The 21,296-nt window shown below is 52.8% G+C and overlaps 3 protein-coding genes across 15 annotated transcripts in view; 2 read left to right on the forward strand and 1 right to left on the reverse strand.

The window, feature by feature from the left end:
* Positions 1-2,518, forward strand: part of KIAA0753 (KIAA0753 ortholog) — a 64,736-nt gene extending 62,218 nt beyond the window's left edge. For all 9 annotated transcript variants that reach the window (XM_050765264.1, XM_050765261.1, XM_050765262.1 and 6 more), the window contains one exon: positions 962-2,518. In XM_050765264.1, the coding sequence (XP_050621221.1) occupies positions 962-1,079 (118 nt within the window). In that variant the 3' untranslated portion in view covers positions 1,080-2,518. The remainder of the gene's footprint in view (positions 1-961) is intronic.
* Positions 1-21,296, reverse strand: part of TXNDC17 (thioredoxin domain containing 17) — a 997,418-nt gene that overhangs the window by 65,043 nt on the left and 911,079 nt on the right. The gene's annotated exons all lie outside the window — the stretch shown is intronic.
* Positions 20,465-21,296, forward strand: part of PITPNM3 (PITPNM family member 3) — a 103,308-nt gene continuing 102,476 nt past the window's right edge. The window contains exon 1 of the mRNA XM_050765257.1: positions 20,465-20,631. Within this exon, the coding sequence (XP_050621214.1) occupies positions 20,610-20,631 (22 nt within the window). The 5' untranslated portion in view covers positions 20,465-20,609. The remainder of the gene's footprint in view (positions 20,632-21,296) is intronic.

Below are 21,296 nucleotides of genomic sequence, written 5' to 3' on the forward strand. Positions count from 1 at the left end.
CAGTCAGGCAGCTGTTAGAGGTGGGGCTAGGTTGCAGCTCGTTCATTTCTGGTCGCCTCTGGTTTCAAACACATTGAGGATGAAGTCCATCCTGTGTATGTTTTAGGCCCATCCCTCTAGCAGGATTTTGGGATCTAAGCACCATCGCATCCTTCTGTCTAGGAGAGCAGGGCCTCTTACCTTGTTTTTCTTCTTCAAAAGTATCTTGGCCGGGCATGGTGGCTCACGCCTGTAATCCCAGCACTTTGGGAGGCTGAGGTGGGCAGATCACGAGGCCAGGAGATCGAGACCATCCTGGCTAACATGGTGAAACCCCGTCTCTACTAAAAAAACACAAAAAATTAGCTGGGCGTGGTGGCGGGCGCCTGTAGTCCCAGCTACCTGGGAGGCTGAGGCGGAAGAATGGCGTGAACCTGGGAGGCGGAGGTCGCAGTGAGCCGACATCGTGCCACTGCACTCCAGCCTGGGCGACAAAGCGAGACTCTGTCTCAAAAAAAAAAAAATCTTGGCTGTTCTTGGCCTTCTGAATTTCCATTTAGATTTCAGAATTGACTTGTTAATTTCCACAGCTGAGTAAAAGAATGACTCCCATACATGGCTGTATATACCTTTACTGTATTTTATTTTATTTTATATATTTTGAGACGGAATCTTGCTCTGTTGTCCAGGCTGGAGTGCAGTGGCGTGATCTCTGCTCACTGTAACCTCCACTTGCCAGGTTCAAGTGATTCTTCTGCCTCAGCCTCCTGAGTAACTGGGTTTACAGGTGTGCACGCCACCACTCCTGGCTAATTGTATGTATTTTTAGTAGAGACAGGGTTTCACCATGTTGGCCAGGCTGGTCTCAAACTCCTGACCTCAGGTGATCCACCCGCCTCGGCCTCCCAAAGTGCTGGGATAACAGGCGTGAGCCACTGCGCCTGGCCTTGTGCATACCTTGGTTGTGTTGTTTGTCTTCCAGCTTTTCAGAAGAGCTGGTAGATGAAGCTCTGGGTGCCGTGGCTGCTGAACTTCAGGATATGTGTGAAGATTATGCAGAAGCTGTGTTCACCTCAGAATTCTTAGAGGCTGCTACATAAAGGCTCTCCGAGGCGAGGCCCTTTGTCTCACACTGGAGAAGGGATGGCACTACCCTTTGTTTTGGCCCACAGGAAATTTTCATCCTCAGCTGTGCATCCAGGCCCAGAAGGTGCTGCCCACGGAAAGGAAGGCAGTGCCAGGGAGGTCATCCTCACTTTGCATTTTCTTTTGTTATGGCAATGGTTCTAGAAATGTATGATGCAATGTATTATACTTACCGGTGCCCAGGAAACACGACTTGATTATGGCAATATTTTCAGAATGTGTACTTTTCCTATTGAAATATGATGTTCATTCCTCTGGCTCAGTTTGGTGATGAAAATGTTTTGAAAGATAATCGATACGTATATTTCACACACGGATTCAGGTTGCTTTTGAACCCTTGGTGGCATTGATGCCAACACAAGTGCAGCTACTAGCTGGTCCCATCGCCGGGCCCCTGTTTTGCATCTTTGGCGATTTCCTGTCAGGACCTCTGGCCCTACTAGGCTACAGACTCAGGGAGAGCACAGTTTGGCTATGCTGCCAAACCTCTGCTCTGCTGCAGCTTATTACAAACAGGAGCCCCCCACCCCCACGCCCACCCCCGGTTGTCAGTGCACAATAATAAACACACATTTCTTCAATGTTCCATTCCTAGGTGATTTTCACATTTTTAGTTCCTCAGCATATTTTATTGCTGTGTTTGACACAATCTGGTATAAAAAACTTTCTCTGGATTCAGAGGAAGTTTGAGGAATCAGGAGAGGCCCAGGCCTTCTCTGTGCCTGGCTGAAGGTACAGAGCTCGCCGTGTCTCCGATGAGGTCAGAAGTGTCTCTATTTCATACCACAAAGGAACTCCGAGTGGGAGTAGAGAACAGACGGGTGGCGCGGAGACCTCTGCGTCTCCCCAGAGAAAGGAAGAAACTTAAGAACCGTCGTGGCCTGGTCCTCCAACATCTTACAGATCATGTTTTCCAAGAGAAAAGCCTGTGTTTTCAGAAACTCTGCATTCAGAAAAAGAAACAGAATGTGCATAAGAATCAGGCCACTGCCTGGGAAGACTTCCTCTCAATTCCTAGCCTGAGGCTCAGTGAAGGAAACGTGCAGAAAGAATGCCGGAGACGCCCCCAGGGAATAAGGGAACTCTTTATAACCCGTCCAGTGCTGTCATCTGGGATTTTTCTCTGAAGTACGAGAATTTCAGGTGATTTAAGCTGCTTGATCACACTTATTTGTGCAAAATTGATTTTCATTTAATGTTAATGTTTTCCTGCTTAATTTTATATAACTTCAGAATGTAAAGAGCTTCAAGGTAAATTACAAGGTCTTTCAACTGGGGAGTTAAATGTGTACAGTTGAATTAATAGGAGCACCTGTCATTGCTAGTATAAAGTAATTTGTGTGGCAGTTTGTACTGTGCTGATTTTTAAAAATAAACCCAATATTTTAAAGTATGTGCCTGTCTATTTGAAATAATTTACATCTCCCTTTTTTCCCACAGGCAAAGTGAAATGTGATTTACAGAAACCATTGAGAATACTTTTATATGTGATATGAGTATAGTGGATTATTTGCCACCCCTTCCCACCGAGAAAAAAAAACAAATGACAATGAAAGCTAACATTTATTGGGCACCTGCTAAAGCGTTGCTCTCCAGGCCCGCCATGTAGTGACTGACTTCATCCTCACCTCATCTCTGTGAGGTGGACAGCATCATTGTTCCCATCGTATAGATGAATAAAGCGAGGCACAGGAGGAGATAATTTGACCAAACAAACTTTGAGTTCACCTGAGCACCTTTCCTTATCTTCCTGCCTTTCCCTATCCCCACTCAACGTGTGCTGGACACAGTCCTCTGGAGCAGTCCCTTTCCTCACACTTCTGCTGCAGCCCATGTCCTGAAAGACCAAGCCCAGGCTTTGCCTTGGTTCAGGATCTTCCCACTCTCTCTCCTGCTCCTCCCACCAGGCGGATCTGCCCTTCTCTGACTCATGGGTGGGGCTTCAACCAGCCCCAGTGTCCAGGTGTCGACTTTATATCCCTAGCCCATCGCAAACATCCGCAGCCAGAGCATTCTCCAAAGACACAAAAATATACTGCAGGAAATAAACATTTTTATTTGAAAATGGAAGCTAAATCCTTAGAATATAAAAGTTCCCATTTATCGCCTTGGAGCCAGCCCAGACATCTAGAATTTTTGTTCTTCATGAACAAGGGCTGACCGTACATCATTCTGTAATTCCCTTCAGCTTTCTCCCAAACTATTCGTGTACTATTTTCAGAAGCAGAAACACACGAGTTCAGTGTTTTTGTGTTGCATAGGCCATCCCCAATGTACAGAGACATGAAAATGCACTCCAAGCACTCCACCGCCGCAGCTTGACCACACAAGATTTCTGTCTGTTTCTGTGCTTACCTCTAGACTGTTTAGCTCCTTGAGGGCAGGGACCCTGCCTAGCTTGTAGTTGGTGCTCAGTAAATTCTTATGAATTAATGAAAGGTGAAGGGCAGACTGACTGATTTTATACAGGGGGGTCTGTCACATAGTCCACAGAAATTTATGTTGTCCTTTTGTGATCCTGAGATAGAATGCCATTGAGAACTATAATTCCATCTTAGAGGTACTGCTGCCATTGCAATTCCAGCTCAGATGGCAAGAACTTGCTTCCTCCTCCTAGAGCAGGGGATGGGCCTCAACCTCAGGCTGCTCCTGACTTTGAGTGAGCCTTGGCCAGAGTGCTCCTGGGGACTAGGCTGGGGCAGCCCAGGGACTAGAGAAGAAGACAGGAGGATGTGCATGGGAGCCCCTTTCCTCTCATGTTCTGTTACTATTTCAGCACTGTGATCCCTTCTCCCTCTGCCCGCTGGTGCTGGGGTTTGGAGGAGAGATGGTGAGGAGAGAAGGGCTCTCCTCTCTCCACTTCCTCCCTGGGCTCACGGTTCCTGCTTTCCTGAAGGTGGTCTGAGTGTGTGTGTGTGTTGGGGGAGGTGGAGGCATGAACTGTACTGTGGCTAGTGGGTCTGAAAGACAGGAGGAAGGGCCTGAGGGAAGCCCCAGGGCCAACAGCAAGGGGAAAGGTCCAAGTCAGAAAGTCCCCCGTGCTCTCTGTGGCTGTGTAGGTTTCCATCACGCTTCTGTGTTTGTGAGAGGAGCTCTCTTTATTTTGGCAACGTGAGACAGTAGTGAGAATTCCCTGCAGAGCCTGTAAATCAGGGGTGTCCGCATCATCATGGGCTTGTTATCACCACAGAAGTGCCCTCTGGAAGGGGCCGGCCTGTGAAAGGGCTCCCGGTTCTCTCGGCTCTTGGAGAGCCGCAGAGGGGCAGTGGCCTTGCCCCACTCAGTCCGTTCATTCAGGAGCCGAGATCTCAGGTCTGTTTCCACACTGGCATGTTGACTGAGCCCAATAACCTGGGCCTGGATTGGAGGGGCTTCTGCCTGACATCCTGTGTACTTCCTATCAGTCCTCAGTAGGGGCCCCAGGAAACCCCAGATAGGGACCCTAGGCTGGTTGTCAGGCCCAAGTGAACTCAGGCAACAGACCCAGTAGGGTCCTTCCCCGACCTGGAGTGCACAGCTGGCTTCCAGAGTCAGGGCTCCCCTCCCAGTTCAGCTCCAGTGCTGGGTTCCCCTCTTGCCAGCCTGCCCAGGGCCTTGCTCTGCCCTCCCCAGTCTTCTCCCCAAGCCTGCACCTGCCTTCCCAGATGACCCTTTTATCCTTTATCTGCTGCTATCCCTGGAGTCCCCTTAGCTGTTCTCGTCCTCATATACCTGGAAATCCTTTCCTTAAACCAGACCTCCAGTCTTTTACTGTCTTCCCTGGCTCACTTTCCATCCATCCAACTGGACTTCTGCCTGTGGCCTGGAGTTAGGTCCATCCGTTCCCACCACCGAGGCTGCCTCCCAGCCCCCAACCTCGTCACGGCTGGCTACTCCCCTTGGGGAGTCCAAGCCACTCGCATACTCTGTCCTCTCTCTCCCTGGTGTTGTCATTTATTCCCCATGACACTCTGGGCCTCATAGTTTTATCCCTCCCTCCACTCATTCCAACACCTCAAAATCCTTTCTGGAGAACCTTCAAAGGTCTTACCCAGTCATTTCTGGAGCATCTTTACACTATCTCAGGTGAGACCCCGTCCACCTCCATGTCCTCATCTCTAAAACCCCTTCTGGTCACCGCTGGCCCTTTGCTTTCACTGCAGCCCTCCACCCTGTCCCCTTTTAGCCTCCCCACTTGGGATCTCTCATCTTGTATTGCTCTGTGGCCTCCTCCATCCCCACCCTCTCTGCCTCCCTCCCTGAATTTAGTCACGCATTTCCCTTCTGCTCTGCTTGGCTCCCCCAGAATCTCCCACCCACACATCGTTCCTCTGTCTTCACTGTGGGTCTTGGCCAGGTCAGCCTGAGGCCTCTCACTCCTGAGCTGCGGAGCCCTGCAGAAGGTCACTGGGCCTGTGTCCCAGAAGCCCACAGCACATTCCCGCCACCTGCCACAGGGAGGCCCCCAGCGCTCCAAGAGAGCTCTATCCATGCCTGGCAACTCTTGTGGACTGGGGAGAATTCTAGGGAGACTTTCAGCTCTGAAATGCTGTGATCACGAGGGGCAGGAGCATTCAGATCCCAGACATGTGGGCTCTGCCATCTGCCCCACAGCCCCAGAGTTCCCTAAGCCTGAGCTGAATTTGACACTCGTTTCTCAAGTGCACATGGGAAGCAGGGAGTCCAGGGAGCCACGGAGATCAAACTGGCCACCAAACTTGTGCAGCCACCATCCTATATGGCCCTAAAGACCTCCGGGGGGAGAGTGGCCTCTCCAGGGCCAGGCTCAGTAAGAGATGTGGCTTTTCTTAACCATAATTAGCCAACTCACTGCTTCTGGAGACTTACTAAAGGTCAAGAGAAGTTCCTTGAATGCTTTGAACAACAGCTCACCTATTCGCTGGCACTTCAGAATTTATAAAATGCGTTTACGTATATTCTTTTCTTACGTCACTGTAACCACTCCTGTTTTGTATACCAACAGTAATTCGGCTCATTAAGAACTGAGCCACAAGTTAAACTCCTGTGTGATTTTCGTGCCTTGGTTTCCTAATAGGTGAAATGGGAATGAAAACATAGCACCCACCCAAGGTTTTGGTGAGGATTAAGGGAAATACCCATGAAACCACTTAGAATCGCGCTGGGCAGACAGTAAGTGCTCAATAAATGTTACCTATTAGACTCCCCACTGAGAACCTCCTAAGAGGGAACCTTTCAGCTTCTTCGCACAGGCTTGGTTCCGAAGCGTGTCCCTGGCCTTCTTCCACCCATTGCGCACTCTCTCCTGCTCACAATCTTGTGCCTCTCCTCGTCTCGCCTGTCACACCGGACACTCGGCAACACTTTTCCTGGCCTGGCCTTTGGCTGCCCTGAGTCACACACACACCTGGCTTCCCCCTCCAGTTGGTCTGCCTGGGCTGCCTCAGATGGACGCCCTTGCTCTTGGGCTTCCGGTGCCACCAGAACTTTCTAAACTGGACCACGTCCTTATGGGGTAGTTGAAGTATTAGCCCCATTTTACAGATGAAGAAACTGAGGTTTGCAGAAATTAAGGGGCTTGCTCCATGTCACGCAGACACGGGGACAGGGCCAGAACTCAACCTGGATCCTTTGACTTCAAGTCTAGTAGCCTTTCCATTCTGCCACACAGTTTGATCTTTCTGCCAAGTAGATGATTCTTAGATGGCCTAGGAAATCTTAGCAGATGTCAAACATAAGGGCAGTCTCCAATTTTTAAAAAATCAGCAAATATTTTCTGTGGTCCCGCTCTTCGCCAGGCACGACGGTACTTGGTTCTGGGCGTATAAAGAGGACTGACATATCTGTCCTCACTTTTTTTTTTTTTTTTTTTTTTTTTTTTTTTTTTGAGATGGAGTCTCGCTGTCCCCCAGGCTGGAGTGCAGTGGTGTGATCTCAGCTTACTGCAACCTCTGCCTCCCGGATTCAAGCAATTCTCCGACCTCAGCCTCCTGTGTATCAGGGATTACAGGCGTCTACCACACCCTTGCTTCACTTTCTAGCACGGCCCAGCACAGTGACCAGGTCAGAACTGAGCTGTAGGCTCAGTTTCCAGCCACTCCATCAGGGTCTGCTTTCCTGAGCCCCTACACTCCTGCCGGGGCTAGAAACCCTGCCCACAGAGTAGCGATCACCCCACTGCTTGGGTGCTATGTCCTAGGTGCTTTATTTACGTCACCTCATCTGAATCTCACACTAGTATTGAGATACAGAGTATCATCCCATTTTACAGATGAAACGGAAACCAAGCAAAGTGCAAATTTTCCCTTCTGGAAAGTGGTTGTCACCGGGTCTCGTTACAGATTTGATACTCTTCCCAGCATACTGCAGTGCTGCTCCCTGGGCCCTGGCATCCAGCCTGCTGCTGGCCAGGCCCTCCCGTCTCAGAGTCTCCTGCCAGGAGCTGGGGCTCTGCTCTGAAGGCACAAGTCAACTAGCGGCTGCATGCTGTGCTGTGGTCTCACTTGTGGCCTTGCCCACCGGGCCCAGGTGACTGTGAATTGGATGTGCCAGTACCAGCCCTAGCCTGGGCTGTCTCTGGGCCGGCTGTGCCCATGCAGTGCTGTTCCCCAGATGACTTCCTGCTGCACCCAGGCCAGCCTCCGCAAAGCCAGCATCCCCAGTGCTCCTGTCTGGTTTCCTCCCCTGCCTCCCAAAGGCAGCATTCTCAGGCAACCTCTCCCCATGTGGTGGCAAAATGGGCCCAGCAGCCTCAGCCTGATGTTCTTTCTATTTAGCAATCACAGTAGAAAAGAAGAACCCGTGATCCCCAAGAGGGCCAGCCAATGCCCCTGGGTTACTGGTCTCTGCCTCTGATTGGCCCAACTTGAGTAACAAGCCCATTTCCCAACGAATCCCTATGTTCTGATTGGTCACATGGGAGTCATATGTCCACCCCCAGAAAAGAGGACAGATCAGCATCATTTTAGCTAGTGAACATGGGGCAGGCAGCTCCACCGAGGAAGATGGGGGCCCTGTACGTGAAGCGGAGGGAGTTGACGCTGGACAGGCACAAACTGCCACTGCACATGTAAAAAGCAGCATGCCTGGTCATAGACAGTTTTCAATTTGCATTACCATTCATTTAAGGTAAACTACACACTACAGAAATGCAGAGAGGCAGGGCGCGGTGGCTCGTGCCTGTCATCCCAGCACTTTGGGAGGCCGAGGCGGACGGATTACTTGAGGTCAGGAGTTTGAGACCAGCCTGGCCAACATGGTGAAAACCCATCTCTACTAAAAGTACAAAAATTAGCCTGGCATGGTGGTACACACCTGTAGTCCCAGCTACTCAGGAGGCTGAGGCAGGAAAATCACTTGAATCTGGGAGGTGGAGGTTGCAGTGAGTTGAGATCGTGTCACTGCACTCCAGCCTGGGTGACAGAGTGACACTCTGTGTCAAAAAAACAAAAAAAGAGAAAGAAAAGAAATGCAAAGAGAGTTTAGACACAGACCTTTTCAAAGCAGAATAAAAACAAAGCGGGAGGAGAGGGAAGCTAGCGTACTCTGGTTGTACATTGAAAGGGGCGAGTCACTGTTAGTGAGGGTTGTGGTTTTGATGGTCTTCATGGAGGAGGTGACATTTGAATTAGGCCTTGAAAGATAGTTGATGCTCTTTCAAAGCATGAAGTCTTGAAAGTGGAGGACATGCGTGTGAACACAGTGTGATGAGACAGCAGAGGTGCTGGCGGGATTTACCAGAGCTGATAGGTCCACACAGCCATCTCAGCCCTACACAGGTAAGCAGGAGAGCACCCTGTACCTGAGAAGGCTGAATGCATTGGAGGCAGTGAGGAGTGGCCTCAACAGCTCATTACTCCACCAGGCAAAGAATTTTGTTCAGCTTCAAGGAGATGCTCTTGAGTAGGAATAGACAACGTCCCCCATCCTGTCCTCCCTCCCTCCCTTTGAAAGCAAGACTTACCTCGGATTGCCCTTGCTCACGCTTTCTAATCTTTATTCTGTTTCTAAATGGGGGAGTCTACCGGGAGCCCCAGGCCCTTGCCAAGTGCTCCATCTGTATTTAATCAATCCCTCCTCTGAAATCCAATCCGTCATAAATTCCAGCCGTACAATAAATGTGCAGAGAGGTCTGCAGGCATGGGCTTTTATAGTCAAGGAGAAGCAGCACTGGTGCCCAAACGATTGAATCAAGAACAATGGGACTCCGAGAGAGGTGCGTGCAGGAGGGGCAAATACCGGAGGGCGAGCGGCTGTGCCCGAGAGCCTGCTGTTCTTGGCCTGAGTGTGTGCCCTCCCAGCAAGCCGGGCACGTCCTCTGCCCGCCTCCCCACCTTTCTTAGCTCTTGGTAATGGATTTTATATCTGCTCAGTGTGATGAAGGCGGCTTGGCAGTTCTCAAAGACCTACAGAAATCTCCTCCCAACCCTCCAATGAGAAGCCGGCAGCCTTCGTCACCCTTGTGGGTGGCTCTCTGGCCAACATTTACTTTAATGTCAAAAAGAAATCCCAGGCATGGGATTTGAAACAGATGCGGGGCTGACTGGGCAGCTGGGTCTTTGTGAGGACAATCCGGGCAGGGCCTGGGGGCCTGGGCTCTTTCTGTCCATGTTGATCGTGGTCTAACCTCTGGAGGAGCAAGTAGTGGACTCCCCATTCCGGGCTGGGGCCTCGGGCTGGCATGCATCACTTGTGACCTGCAGCGTGTGTGACAGAGGCCGCCTGGGCATGAGTGGGGGGAGCTGCTGGCTTGGCTGCCAAAGCTTTTAATTAACTCAGATAATTGTTCACAGCTTTAGGCATGAACAAGCCCCAGGCTCCTCACACTGACTTAGGGGGCCTGTTTCCCATCCGAACAAAGGAATTGACTAAAACTGGAGTTCTTGCTATTTTGAAGGGTCAGGACCCCTTTAAAAACCTGGACAATGCTGTGGACCCTTTCCTCAATAAAGACACACACAGGGGCCGGGCGCGGTGGCTCACGCCTGTAATCCCAGCACTTCGGGGGCCCGAGGCAGGTGGATCACCTGAGGTCGGGAGCTCGAGACCAGCCTGGCCAACATGGTGAAACCTCGTCTCTGCTGAAAATACAAAAATTAGCCTGGCGTGGTGGCAAAAGCCTGTAGTCCCAGCTACTCAGGAGGCTGAGGTAGGAGAATGACTTGAACCCGGGAGGCGGAGGTTGCAGTGAGCCGAGATGGCACCATTGTACTCCAGCCGGGGCAACAGAGCGAGACTCCATCTCAAAAACAAAAAACAAAAAACAAAAACAACTATCTGAAACAGTTCACGTAGATAGCAGTGTCCTCGCCACAATGCACTTTCCAATCTCGGAGGCAGGCAGAGAAGGATTTACTACCCCTTTTTCTGTGAATGAGAGCAAAAACCCAAAGTGGAAACAGGTCTCACAGGAAATCAGGAGCAAAACTGGGATTAGACCTAAGGTCCTCTGATTCCCAGTCTGGTGCTCATTCGGCTGCATCACTGTTTCCTCTTGCTTTTTTAGCCTGTGTTCCCTTTTGATGCATGAAAAAAACCCCAAACAAACCAAAACAGAAAACGTCATCCCCCCACCCCAGGAATGTCCAATAACTCTTCCCCAGTATGTGTGGAGGGGAGCAGGAATCCACTTCCCCAAGTGGAGCCTCACTGCATCTTAGGCTCAGAAGGCTTTTGTTAAGTATTACTTTCTACGGCTTGAAATAGAATGTCAAGAAATAGAACTCTGAAAATCATGGCTGTTCTTACTTCCTGAGTATGAAATACTGCAATGTCGAAACATTGAAAAGCACACAGCCTGCGGCAGCCCCAACAAAAAAGCACTACGGGAGGACCAGCAGCCTCTTCCTCCCCGGGAGGGGGGGAGGGATCGATATGGGAGACCCCCCCAACCCCTTCTGTGCAGTTTCCTGCAGAGGATGTTCTCACATCCTCATGCCGGGAGGAGTGCTCATCACAGCTGGCCAAAAAGTCCCTCACTCACACACCCCTACATAAAGGCAGCTGCACCCTTCTGGAAGTTTCTGGAACCCTTAACTTTGGCCGGGGTCTCGGGGTGAGTTCTGGGGGAATTCCTGGGTAGGCGTGATGACACAGCCCCTACTGTTGAAGTCATTTGGAATTTGCAATCCCTCACGAGAATTGTCCAACCCTCAGAAGTCTATTGCACTCTCCATGCCCTTGGAATATGGTTATGTGGATACAGAGCCCTGCCTCCCAAGACAGGACCCTCCAATCCTTGTCTCCCACACCTGGAAGCTGGGGCATGCATGTCCCAGGTTTGCCTAATCATGCTTGGTTGGAATGAATGATTCAAAACTGATGTTTCTTTAGAACCCATTCATTCAGGGGCTGGTGTCTACAGTGAAGAGAATGGCCATCAGACTAAAGTCCTTCTGCTAAAAGGTGACTGCTGTGCTTTCTAGAAAATTCTTGGCCTTCTCCAGCAGCCTCAGTTCCCATCTCCTTTTCTTTTTTGTTATTGTTGTTTTTGAGACAGAGTCTTGCTCTGTTGTCCAGGCTGGAGTGCAGTGGCGTGATCTCTGCCCACTGCAACCTCTGCCACCCAGGTTCAAGCGATTCTCTGGCCTCAGCCTCCCGGGTAGCTGGGGCTATAGGCATGCACCACCACACCCAGCTAATCTTTGTTTTTTTTGTTTTGTAAAGATGGGGTTTCACCATGTTGGCCAGGCTGGTCTCGAACTCCTGACCTTAAGTGATCCGCTCACCTCGGGCTCACAAAGTTCTGGGATTATAGGCCTGAGCCACCGCACCCGGCCCCACCTGCTTTTCTAGCCTATCCCTGCAGGCTCCTCTGATTCTCTGAGACCCTGATAGCCTGCCAATAAACTCCCTTTCTGTTTCGGAGAGACTGAGTCTGTGTCTGTTACTTACAAAGGGAAGCAACCGGTGTTGTATACACATTGCCCGGACCTTCTATGACATCTGCAAGCAACTGCGGTCTGTGTACCCGCTACATGCTGTTCCTTCTCTTGACAGTGATGGCTTTAAGGAAGGGAATGATTCTCAGGGGGACAGAGAGAGAGAGAAAAGACTTACCGACACAAGCCAGGGACAGCCGCCTACCTCTCCATGGGAGGGTGGGAGGAGGGAGCCTTGCGTTAAGAGCCTGAACCCTCTTTCAGTCCCGGTTGTACCACCAAATGCCCGGTTTTTGACCTCCCCACCCCCATTACCCAGCACTGAGCTTCCCCGTCAGTACAGTGAGGTGCTGGGGTTGGATCCCGTGAGCAGGTTCGGGAGGGCCTTCCTCCGTGCCAGGTTCCAAGTCCAGGAAATCCTTCCAGCTATTCTGCTTCCTCGTCTGCGCAAAGGAAGCCCCCACCCATTTGAGACTCCCTCCCCAGGTGCTCTAAACCTGAAAACAGAGAGCAGTTGTGTGCCCCTCCCTGTCCATCACTGTCTCTACCCCGCACACCTCTCTCCCTCTCTTGCATGACTGAAGGTCAGGGCTTCCCAGGAATACTTTCCTTTCCGCCTTTGCCTTCCTGCCTTTAGAAATCAATTTACATAAAACAACCAGAGTGGATTTCTGGAACTGCCTCTTCATTCACCAGCGGCCCTTCTGGGCCAAGACGTTTCCTTGATGGACTGTGTCCTTCAGCCCTTAATTTAATCGGCACCTGCTTGGTGCAACGTCTCCCACTGTGGTTTACCAGGAGCAGCCCAGAAAGGGAGGTTTCCATCTTCATGAAAGGCTGCGATGCCTGGAGTCCCCAGAGTGTCCTTTCACTCAGCGTGTAATCTAGTATATCTTTAATAAGTGGAGTCAATTCAGTTTCAAAACCCTTGTAAAATTCAGCCTTTTAGTCATTCTGACCAGAAGCATTCAAATTGCAACATGAATAGATAGCCCCCGCAGCCCTGAGAGATCTGCCCGGGATACTAAGTTGGCAGCCACAGAGGAGGGAAGCATTGATAGCCTCAGGAGGCCCTGCCCAGGCCAAGGCAGCTGCCTCTGGGCCCTGGAGAATCCTGCCAACTCAGCTCCTCCCTTGCCTCCTCTACTTGCCAGGGCACCTCGTACAGGGAGTAGGAAAACCATAGGATCGTAGCCAAGCCGCAAAGGCTCTGGGAGACCGGTGAGTCTAGCAGGTTCGCCGTATAGACAAGGAGGGGCTTGCTTTGGTGAATTGCCTGAGGTTGCACCAGCTCTTAGTGGCAGAGCCTCAGCCTCTTGGTTTTCTGTGTCTGGTTTTTGTCTTATTTTTTCCTGTTGTCTTCTTCTCTCGTGGCTAAGGCAGGAGTGTGGACATTAGAGGGACTGGGTTTGAATACCTGCTGTACCATTTATTAGCTGTGTGACCTAAATACCTGCTCTTCCACTTATTAGCTGTGAGGCCTCCCTAAGCCTGTTTCCTTATCTGTAAAATGGGAATGGTTCTAAGAATCCCCCGCTCCTAATGTTGCTATAAGGATTCAAAAAGGAAACACATGAAAAGCACTTAAAACACTTCCAGGCACATAATAGTCACTCAGCGAATAGATATTCCTGTTATTCTTCTGGTTGGTATTTTTCTTAGCATGCTGTTGTACAGCAGGAGAGAAGTAGAGCCAGCAGGAAGAGCTTCCCAGCTGGTAGAGTTAAAGAACTGGAATGGCCTAATAAGTGAAGGGGTTTCTCCCCTACAAGCTTTAAGCCAGCAGAGGTCTGAAGGTTTTCACAAAGTCCGGAATCGGGGAGAAGGAGGGAAGGACAGAAGGACCCTTTTTTGTTGTTGTTTTGTTTTTGTTTTTTGAGACAGAGTCTTGCTCTGTCACCCAGGCTGGAGTGCAGTACTGTGATCTCGGCTCACTGCAACCTCCGCCTCCCAGGTTCAAGCGATTCTCCTGCCTCAGCCTCCCAAGTAGCTGGGATTACAGGTGTCCGCCACCATGCCCAGATAATTTTTGTATTTTTAGTAGAGATGGGGTTTCACCATATTGGCCAGGCTGGTCTCAAACTCCTGACCTCGTGATCCACCCGCCTCCACCTCCCAAAGTTCTGGGATTATGGGCGTGAGCCACAGTGCCCAGCCACCATCTATTATATCATTGTTTTACATGATCCGATTGTGATTTTCTGCCCTTGTCCAACACTGTTGTGTTAGTAATCGGGCAGCTTTCCCCCCTTGATCTGTCTGCCTTATCATCTACCACTGTATTTGATTTTCTGAGTTTTGGAATCTGTCAGAAACAAACAATATTGTGTGTGAGGCTGGGGCAGGGGAGGGGCACGGCTGAGGTCAGCGCCTCTGGATTTGCTTGTTCCTGGGCCCCTGGCGCTGATGGGAATTTGCAGGAATGCAGACGCAAAGAGCCCATCCTGCAGAGAGGTTTAGATTTTCACCCAGTTTCTAATTTTAATTTGGTCTAAGTGTAACTTGAAGACAACTGGGCTTGCTTGGGGCCAATCTCAAGTCTTGACAGCAAACAAGCGCAAAACGCAGATCCAACTGCAAAAGCTTCATGAGCGAGATAAATGGTTGCTGACATTTTTGGAGGCAGATAGGAGGGTCCACAGCAGAACCTATTGGGCAGCCTGGTTAAGCTCTTTCTCCATAATTCCTCTCCTTACAGCAGCTGGTAGATCTCTCCCTGCCTCTACCCTACCACCCCTCAGCCTCTCTAGATCTCTCTCCAGAATCCCATCCACCAGCCCACCCCATTCAATAAGGCAGAAGAAAGCTACACAGCAACTGAGAAAACAAAATCTAGGCTTGGGCCTCAACTTGTTTCAGCATCTCATATAAAAATCTGGGCCGGACGCGGTGGCTCACGCCTGCAATCCCAGCACTTTGGGAGGCCGAGGCGGGCGGGTCACCTGAGGTCAGGAGTTCGAGACCAGCCTGGACAACACGGTGAAACCCCGTCTCTACTAAAAATACAAAAATTAGCTGGGTGTGGTGGCGGGCGCCTGTAATCTCAGCTATTTGGGAGGCTGAGGCAGGAGAATTGCTTGAACCTGAGAGGCGGAGGTTGCAGTGAGCCATTGTACTCCAGCCTGGGTGACAGTGCAAGACTCCATCTCAAAAAAAAAAAAAAAAAAAAAAAAAAGATGGTGACTTTCTCTGGGTGACAGAGCAAGACTCTGTCTCAAATTAAAAATTAAATAAATAAATAATCTGATGAAGTCCAATTCAACAGGTTCTGCGGATGTCTCCAGACATGTTTTGAAAACACAGCAGACACATACATGCCAAGGGCAGCTCAGCTGGGGAGACCCTAACCCAGCAGTGCTAGAGGAATTAAAGGCACATACACAGAAATATAGAGTGTGGAGTGGGAAATCAGGGGTCTCACAGCCTTCAGAGCTGAGAGCCTCAAACAGAGATTTACCCACTTATTTACTGACAGCAAGCCAGAGATAAGCATTGTTTCTATAGATTATAGATTATAGATTACCTAGAGGTATTCCTTACAGGAAACAAAGGGATGGGCCAAAATAAAGGGATGGGTTGGGCTAGTTATCTGCAGCAGCAGCATGTCCTTAAGGTACAGATTGCTCATGCTGTTGTTTGTGGCTTAAGAATGCCTTTAAGCGGTTTTCCGCCCTGGGCCAGGTGTTCCTTGAGGTGGGCAGATCACTTGAGGTCAGGAGTTCAAGACCAACCTGCCTCAACATGGTGAAACCCTGTCTCTACTAAAAATACAAATATTAGCTGGGCATGTATTCCCAGCCACCCGAGAGGCTGGGGCAGGAGAATCGCTTGAACCCCAGAGGCGGAGGTTGTAGTGAGCCACCATTGTGCCCCTGCACTTCAGCCTGGGTGACAGAGTGGGACTCCATCTCAAAGAAAAGTAAAAAAAAAAAAAAAAAAAAAAAAAAAAAGAAGCACACACTAGATAAGCCACAGCCACCAGCAGGGAGAAGGAAAAGGAGGAGGAGGAAGAGGAACAGGAGGGGAGGAGGTGGAAGAGGAGGGGAGGAGGAGGAGGGGGAGAAAGAGGAGGAGGGAAGAGGAGAGGAGGAAGAGGAAGAGGAGGGGCAAGGAGGAGTACGAAGAGGAAGAGGAGGGGAGGAGGAGGAAGAGGAAGGGGGGAGGAGGAGGAAGAGGAGGGGAGAAGGAAGAGGAGAACAAGGAAGAGGAAGGGAGGGGGGAGGGGAAGAGGAAGAGGAGAAGAGGGGAGGAGGAGGAGGAGAAGGAGGAAGAGGAGGGGAGGAGGTAGAGCAAAGAGGAGAAGGAAGAGGAGGGGATGAGGAGGAGGAGGAGAAGGAAGAGGAGAGGAAAAGGAGGGGAGGAGGAAGAGGGGAGGAGGAGGAGGAAAAGGAGGAGGGGAGGCGGAAGAAGAGGATGAGGGGGAGGAAGAGGACGAGGAGGAAGAAGAGGAGGAGAAGGAGGAGAATGAGAAGGAGAAGAAAGAGGAAGAGGAGGAGGAAGAGGAGGAGGAGGAAGAGGAGGAGAATGAAGAGGAGGAGGAAGAGGAGGAGGAGGAGGAAGAGGAGGAGGAGAGGGGGAGGATGAGAAGGAGGAGAAGAGTAGTAGTTCTGGATGGAAGGGCATGTTCCACTCAGTGTTCTGGATGCTGGGTGGAACTGGGAGCATCCTGGGGCAAGAAAGAGTTGGTGAGAAGAAACCAGCTACTCTCAGAGCGATTCTGGAAGGCTCCAAGGAAGAGCAACTGTGTCTGGGACTACTTTTGTGATTAGAGGTGGTTCCTGTGGCAGCGGACAGCAACCATGAGACTTTACAAAGCATAGGAACCAGAAAGGAGGGGGTGAAGAAGGGTGCAGAGTCAGGCTGGGAGGACCTCAGGAAGAGGTGCTTCCAGTGGTCCAGGTGAGACATAGTGATGTGATATTGACCGGGGAGTGGGACTCAAGGATAGAAGGGGCTGTGGAAATTCTGAAGTGGGAGTGAACACTCCTAGCTGGGTGCTTGTGTTTGGCCTGGGAGGATGGCCTCTCTTACTTGTCCATGTTTATCTCATCCTCTTGGCTTTGGCCCGTGGTCCCAGCTCGTCAAGGCCATGGTGAATGGCCGTGCTTCTGTCCAGTCTACATGAGCAGCATCCTTCTTATGCAGCTTATTCTCTGTTGTGAGCACTTTTGCTGAGATGCTTGACATAGCTCAAGTCCTGGAGGGAGGTGGAGGCCCCGTCCACTGGGGTCCATCAGGGAGTGGACCGGGGTAAGCCGCTGGACCAGGCTATCATCTTGCTCCTGACTCCCTTTGTTGTTTACAAAGTTACCATCAGAGAGCTGGGCAGCAGCTGTGCCCCAACCCAGACCCAGAAGGCACGGCAATGCCCAACTCCACTAGTCGTTATAACTGTTGTCCAAATAGGAAACGAGCTTTGCCTGGCATGACTAGCTTTCGGGGGGCTACGCTGACTCCCAAGAACTGTCACTTAGCTTTCCAAGTGCTGACACCAGCTGTCCAGGCTGGATAGCCAGGCCTGGGGTCTGTCATGTCAAGGAGTTGTCTTGCAGCCAGCTCCCACTTCCTACCTGCCTGGAGCTTTCCAACCTGTTCACATCTCTGCACATGTCCTCCACGGCCATTGACAGGATGGGCCCCCGCTCACTTTTACCGGTTCTCTGGGTTAGAATGCTTGCCTGGGCCCGGGAGCAGCTGGCCACTGTGAAGGCAGGAGCAGAACAAGCTGTGGTCAGAGGAAAGGGCCTGGGTGCCAGGTCTCAGAGAAGGGATTCCGTCTGAACTCCTGGCACAGTAACTGGTCACTGGGAGCTGGGAGGCCCTGGAGGCCCTGGCTGGCTCCTGCCTCTTTCTTCCGGGCCGCAGAGGTCAGCGTGGCTAAATTGCTAGTTATCCCTTTCTTCAATTAAGGACAATTCTTCTGACGCAGGAAGTTAACTCCCACCAGTTAATCTAATGGCCTCATTGAGTCCTGATGTGTTTGCTCTGTCAGAAGGCTGGGCTGGAACTTCCTTGGCAGCTGGTAACAGTCAGTGCCTTCAGGAGCTGCCTTGGGGGCAGGCAGAGGCTGGGGTGAAGGTTTAAAGAGGGGAACCATGGATCTGGGCCTCTGAGTCGTGGTTTTCGGGGGACAGATCTGGCTCACTGTCTTCCCATCTGAGAAGTGGGGTGTGGAGTGGTCTGGAGAGATGATTTCTGAAACTCCCATCAACTTGGCACCTCCCCTTAACCGCTCCACCCAGGCCCTCCTGGGTGACTAGTTTAGGGTTTGTGAGGACTAAGTGGTGGGAGGGGAAGGGGTCTGGGTGCCCACCCAGGAAGCATCTGTCAGCAGGTGTTTGCCCATGTCTGTGTGTACGAGTGTGCCTACACACACCCATGCATGCTTCCCTGAGCACACACAAGCACACACGCATACATCCCATGCACACATACCCAGGCACACACACAAACACGACGTGAAGCTGTGCGCAGAAGCAGGAGGGCCCCTGATGCCCTCTGGTCACTGCTGCTGCTGTGAGCCAGGGCTAGGGAGGAGCCCAGGCCCGGGCGTGTCCCCTCTGTGGCAGGCACATTGCTTCTTCTGCAGCCAGTGTTCTGTCTCCTGCGTGACCACTCACGCCTCCAGACCAGGTGGCCAAGCCTGGACATTGTCCAGGCCATCAGGCCTCTGAAGTGCCTCCTGCTTCAGGGAAGGGCGAGGCTAGTGAGGCCCATCAGACAAAGCACAGGGGCCTGAAATTGAATCCCCCATGACCGCAAGCACTGAACTTTCTCAGCCCCCACCTCCTTATGTGTACACTGAGCATAATGCAGTGTAGCTGAGAGAGTACATGAGGGTAAATACCACCTGTCCAATCAATAGTCCTTGCTATTCTCATCCCCACTCCCATCCCCGTAGTGGGGAAAGGCTGCAGAGTCCATTCCTGCTCTCCCAGCTGGTGACCAATGGCAGGTGCCGGTGAACAGCGTTGGATCCAGGAGCCCAGAGCTTCGGAAATTCCACATCTATTGGAGTTGGTGCTGTCATCTGGCTCTAGGATCCAGAGCTCTTGGAACTCTTGGGTTTCCTGGGAGATGAACCCTGGCAAACCTGGATGGTGGTTCTCCCTGGGTGAAGCCGTACTAGGGAGTTTGGGTAGAGGGCCCTGGGAAGCCCTGGTTTTGGCGGGTGAGGTGTCAGAAGGCAGAGCAGAACTCATGGATGGGACATGTGGGATACAGATTTCAGCTCAAGCGAGTAAGAACATTCTTAATGCCAGCACTGGCCCAAAAAAAAAAAAAAAAAAAAAAATTTAAAAAAGGAAGAACTCTCACTTAAGATACTGAGCTTCCTGTCCTTGGAGGTAACAAACCAGGAGCTGAAGGACTGCTTAGCAGGAATCCTGTGAATGGAGTCAAAACCCCAGAGGAGGAGGGGAGGCTCTGGACTGAGAGCCCCCATCTGACCCCATGTGTGCCCTGTTTCCATAGAGGAGTTTGCGCGACCCTGGAGCCTGGACCATGGATGAAATTCTCCAGTTGACCTTTTCCCTGTTAAGTGGAGTGGGACAGGGTGGGTTGGGTGCCTGGCTATATAGACGGTAACTGGGCTTCAGCCTTACCAGTTTCCGGGGGGAGGCAGGGCACCGTCTCAGTGGAAGGTTGCTACCTCTCAGGCACCGCCAAATACGATTGGCCATCTCCTGCCCTCTGTTGGGGCTGGACTGTGGATCCCTGCTGCCCCTAAGCAGAGCTCATAACCCAAATCTTCGTGGCCCACGAGGCCTGTCCACTAGCATCCCTGCATCCCGGTTTGGGAAGTGGAAGGCGGGTACTGCTCACCACCAGGCCACTGGGGTCCACAAAGCCTGCCCCAGCCTGGAACCCAGGTGGATGTGCAAGTGTTTTACTTACCCCTTGAGGGTTAAAATCACGGGAATCCCTTCTCTTTTGAGGTTAGGTCAGACGCTATAAATGATTCAGAGCCCCTGGAGTGGGGGCTGATGGAGGGGGTCCCTCTCTTGTCTCTGATCCCACAGCGACTTTCCTCTTGGCTTCGTGGGAGCCTCCCTGGGTCCCTGTCCTCCTTCCTCTCCCCGTTCCCTCTGTCCCTCTCTCCCGGAGCCGGGCTCTGGGTCTCTGGTCTCCTCTGAATTTCTCTCTCTCTCCCTCTCCCTCGGCGTTCCGGCCCTAGGAGCGTCTCTCTCCAGCGCTGTCTCACAGTCTCTGCGCCCCTCTCCCAGTCCAGGGCCCCGTCTCTGTCCGGCCCGCAGTGTCTCGGGCTGTCTCCGCGTCTCTGCGCCCCTGGGCTGCCGCCCCTCGCGCGCTGCGGTTGCCTCGCGGGCCGGAGCGGAGCGGGCTGGAGCGCGGCGGCCGCGGCCCGGGGCGGGGGTGCGGGCCCGCGGGGGCGGCGTTGGGCGCCTTCCTTCGTCAGTCCCTCCCCGGCGGCGCGGGGGGTTGGGGGGGCGCGGCCGCCGCTCGGCGCCTTTAAGGGAGCGGGAGGGAGCGGCGAGGCGGCGGCGGCTGCGGTGGCGGCAGCCGAGGCGAGCGGGGCGGGGGCGCGGGCGCGGCGCTCGGAGTCCGTTCGGGGCCGGAGGCGGCCGGGGCCGGGCCCGGGAGGCGCGAGGAGCGCGGGTAGCGCCGCCGGAGCCCGCCGCCCGGGACATGGCTAAGGCGGGCCGTGCAGGTGAGGGCGGGCGCGGGGAGGGCAGGGCCGGGGCCCGGGGGAGGGACTCGCGCGTCTCGAGGAGGGGCCGCCGGCCCAGGTGAGCCCCTCACGCAGGTGGGCGGAGGTCCTGGGAGGGCGGAGGGGGCGGTGGCGGGGCTGGACCTCCTGCGCGTGGAGAGGGGGCTGTGCGCGCCCCCAGTCCTTCCTGCGCCCCCGGTCACCTCGCGGGACACTGCGTCCCCCTCTCCAGGGCCCCGCCGGAAAGGTCCAGGTCTGCGGCGCCCCGGGCCAGTCCCGCCGTTGGGAGCCCTCTGCACCCTCCGGAGGCCCCGGGCAGACCCGGGCTTCCCCACCGAAGGGGATGTCCCGTGGCCGCCGCTTCGTCCCACACCCCCAACGCAAACCGGGACGCGCCCCCTGGTCCTGCAGCTCTCTCCATCCAGGACGCCACAACCCCCCGCCCCAGCCCCCGTCACCAGCTCAGTCCAGAGACCCAGATTCCTTCTCGGGAAGAAGGGGAGCCCCGCACCGCCCCGGCAGCTGGCCGCCCCGCCCCCTCCCCCATCGACCCTGGGACCCAAAGCCTCGGCTGTGGAGGCCTCTTCTGGGGTCCCGTGGGCTCTGCCCTCCCCCAGGCTCAGAAGGTGTAGCCCGTGGTTTGAGGGAGCTGGCATTAGTCATTC

The sequence above is a fragment of the Macaca thibetana genome, chromosome 16 (genome assembly GCF_024542745.1).
Source record: "Macaca thibetana thibetana isolate TM-01 chromosome 16, ASM2454274v1, whole genome shotgun sequence".
Lineage (NCBI taxonomy): Eukaryota > Metazoa > Chordata > Mammalia > Primates > Cercopithecidae > Macaca > Macaca thibetana.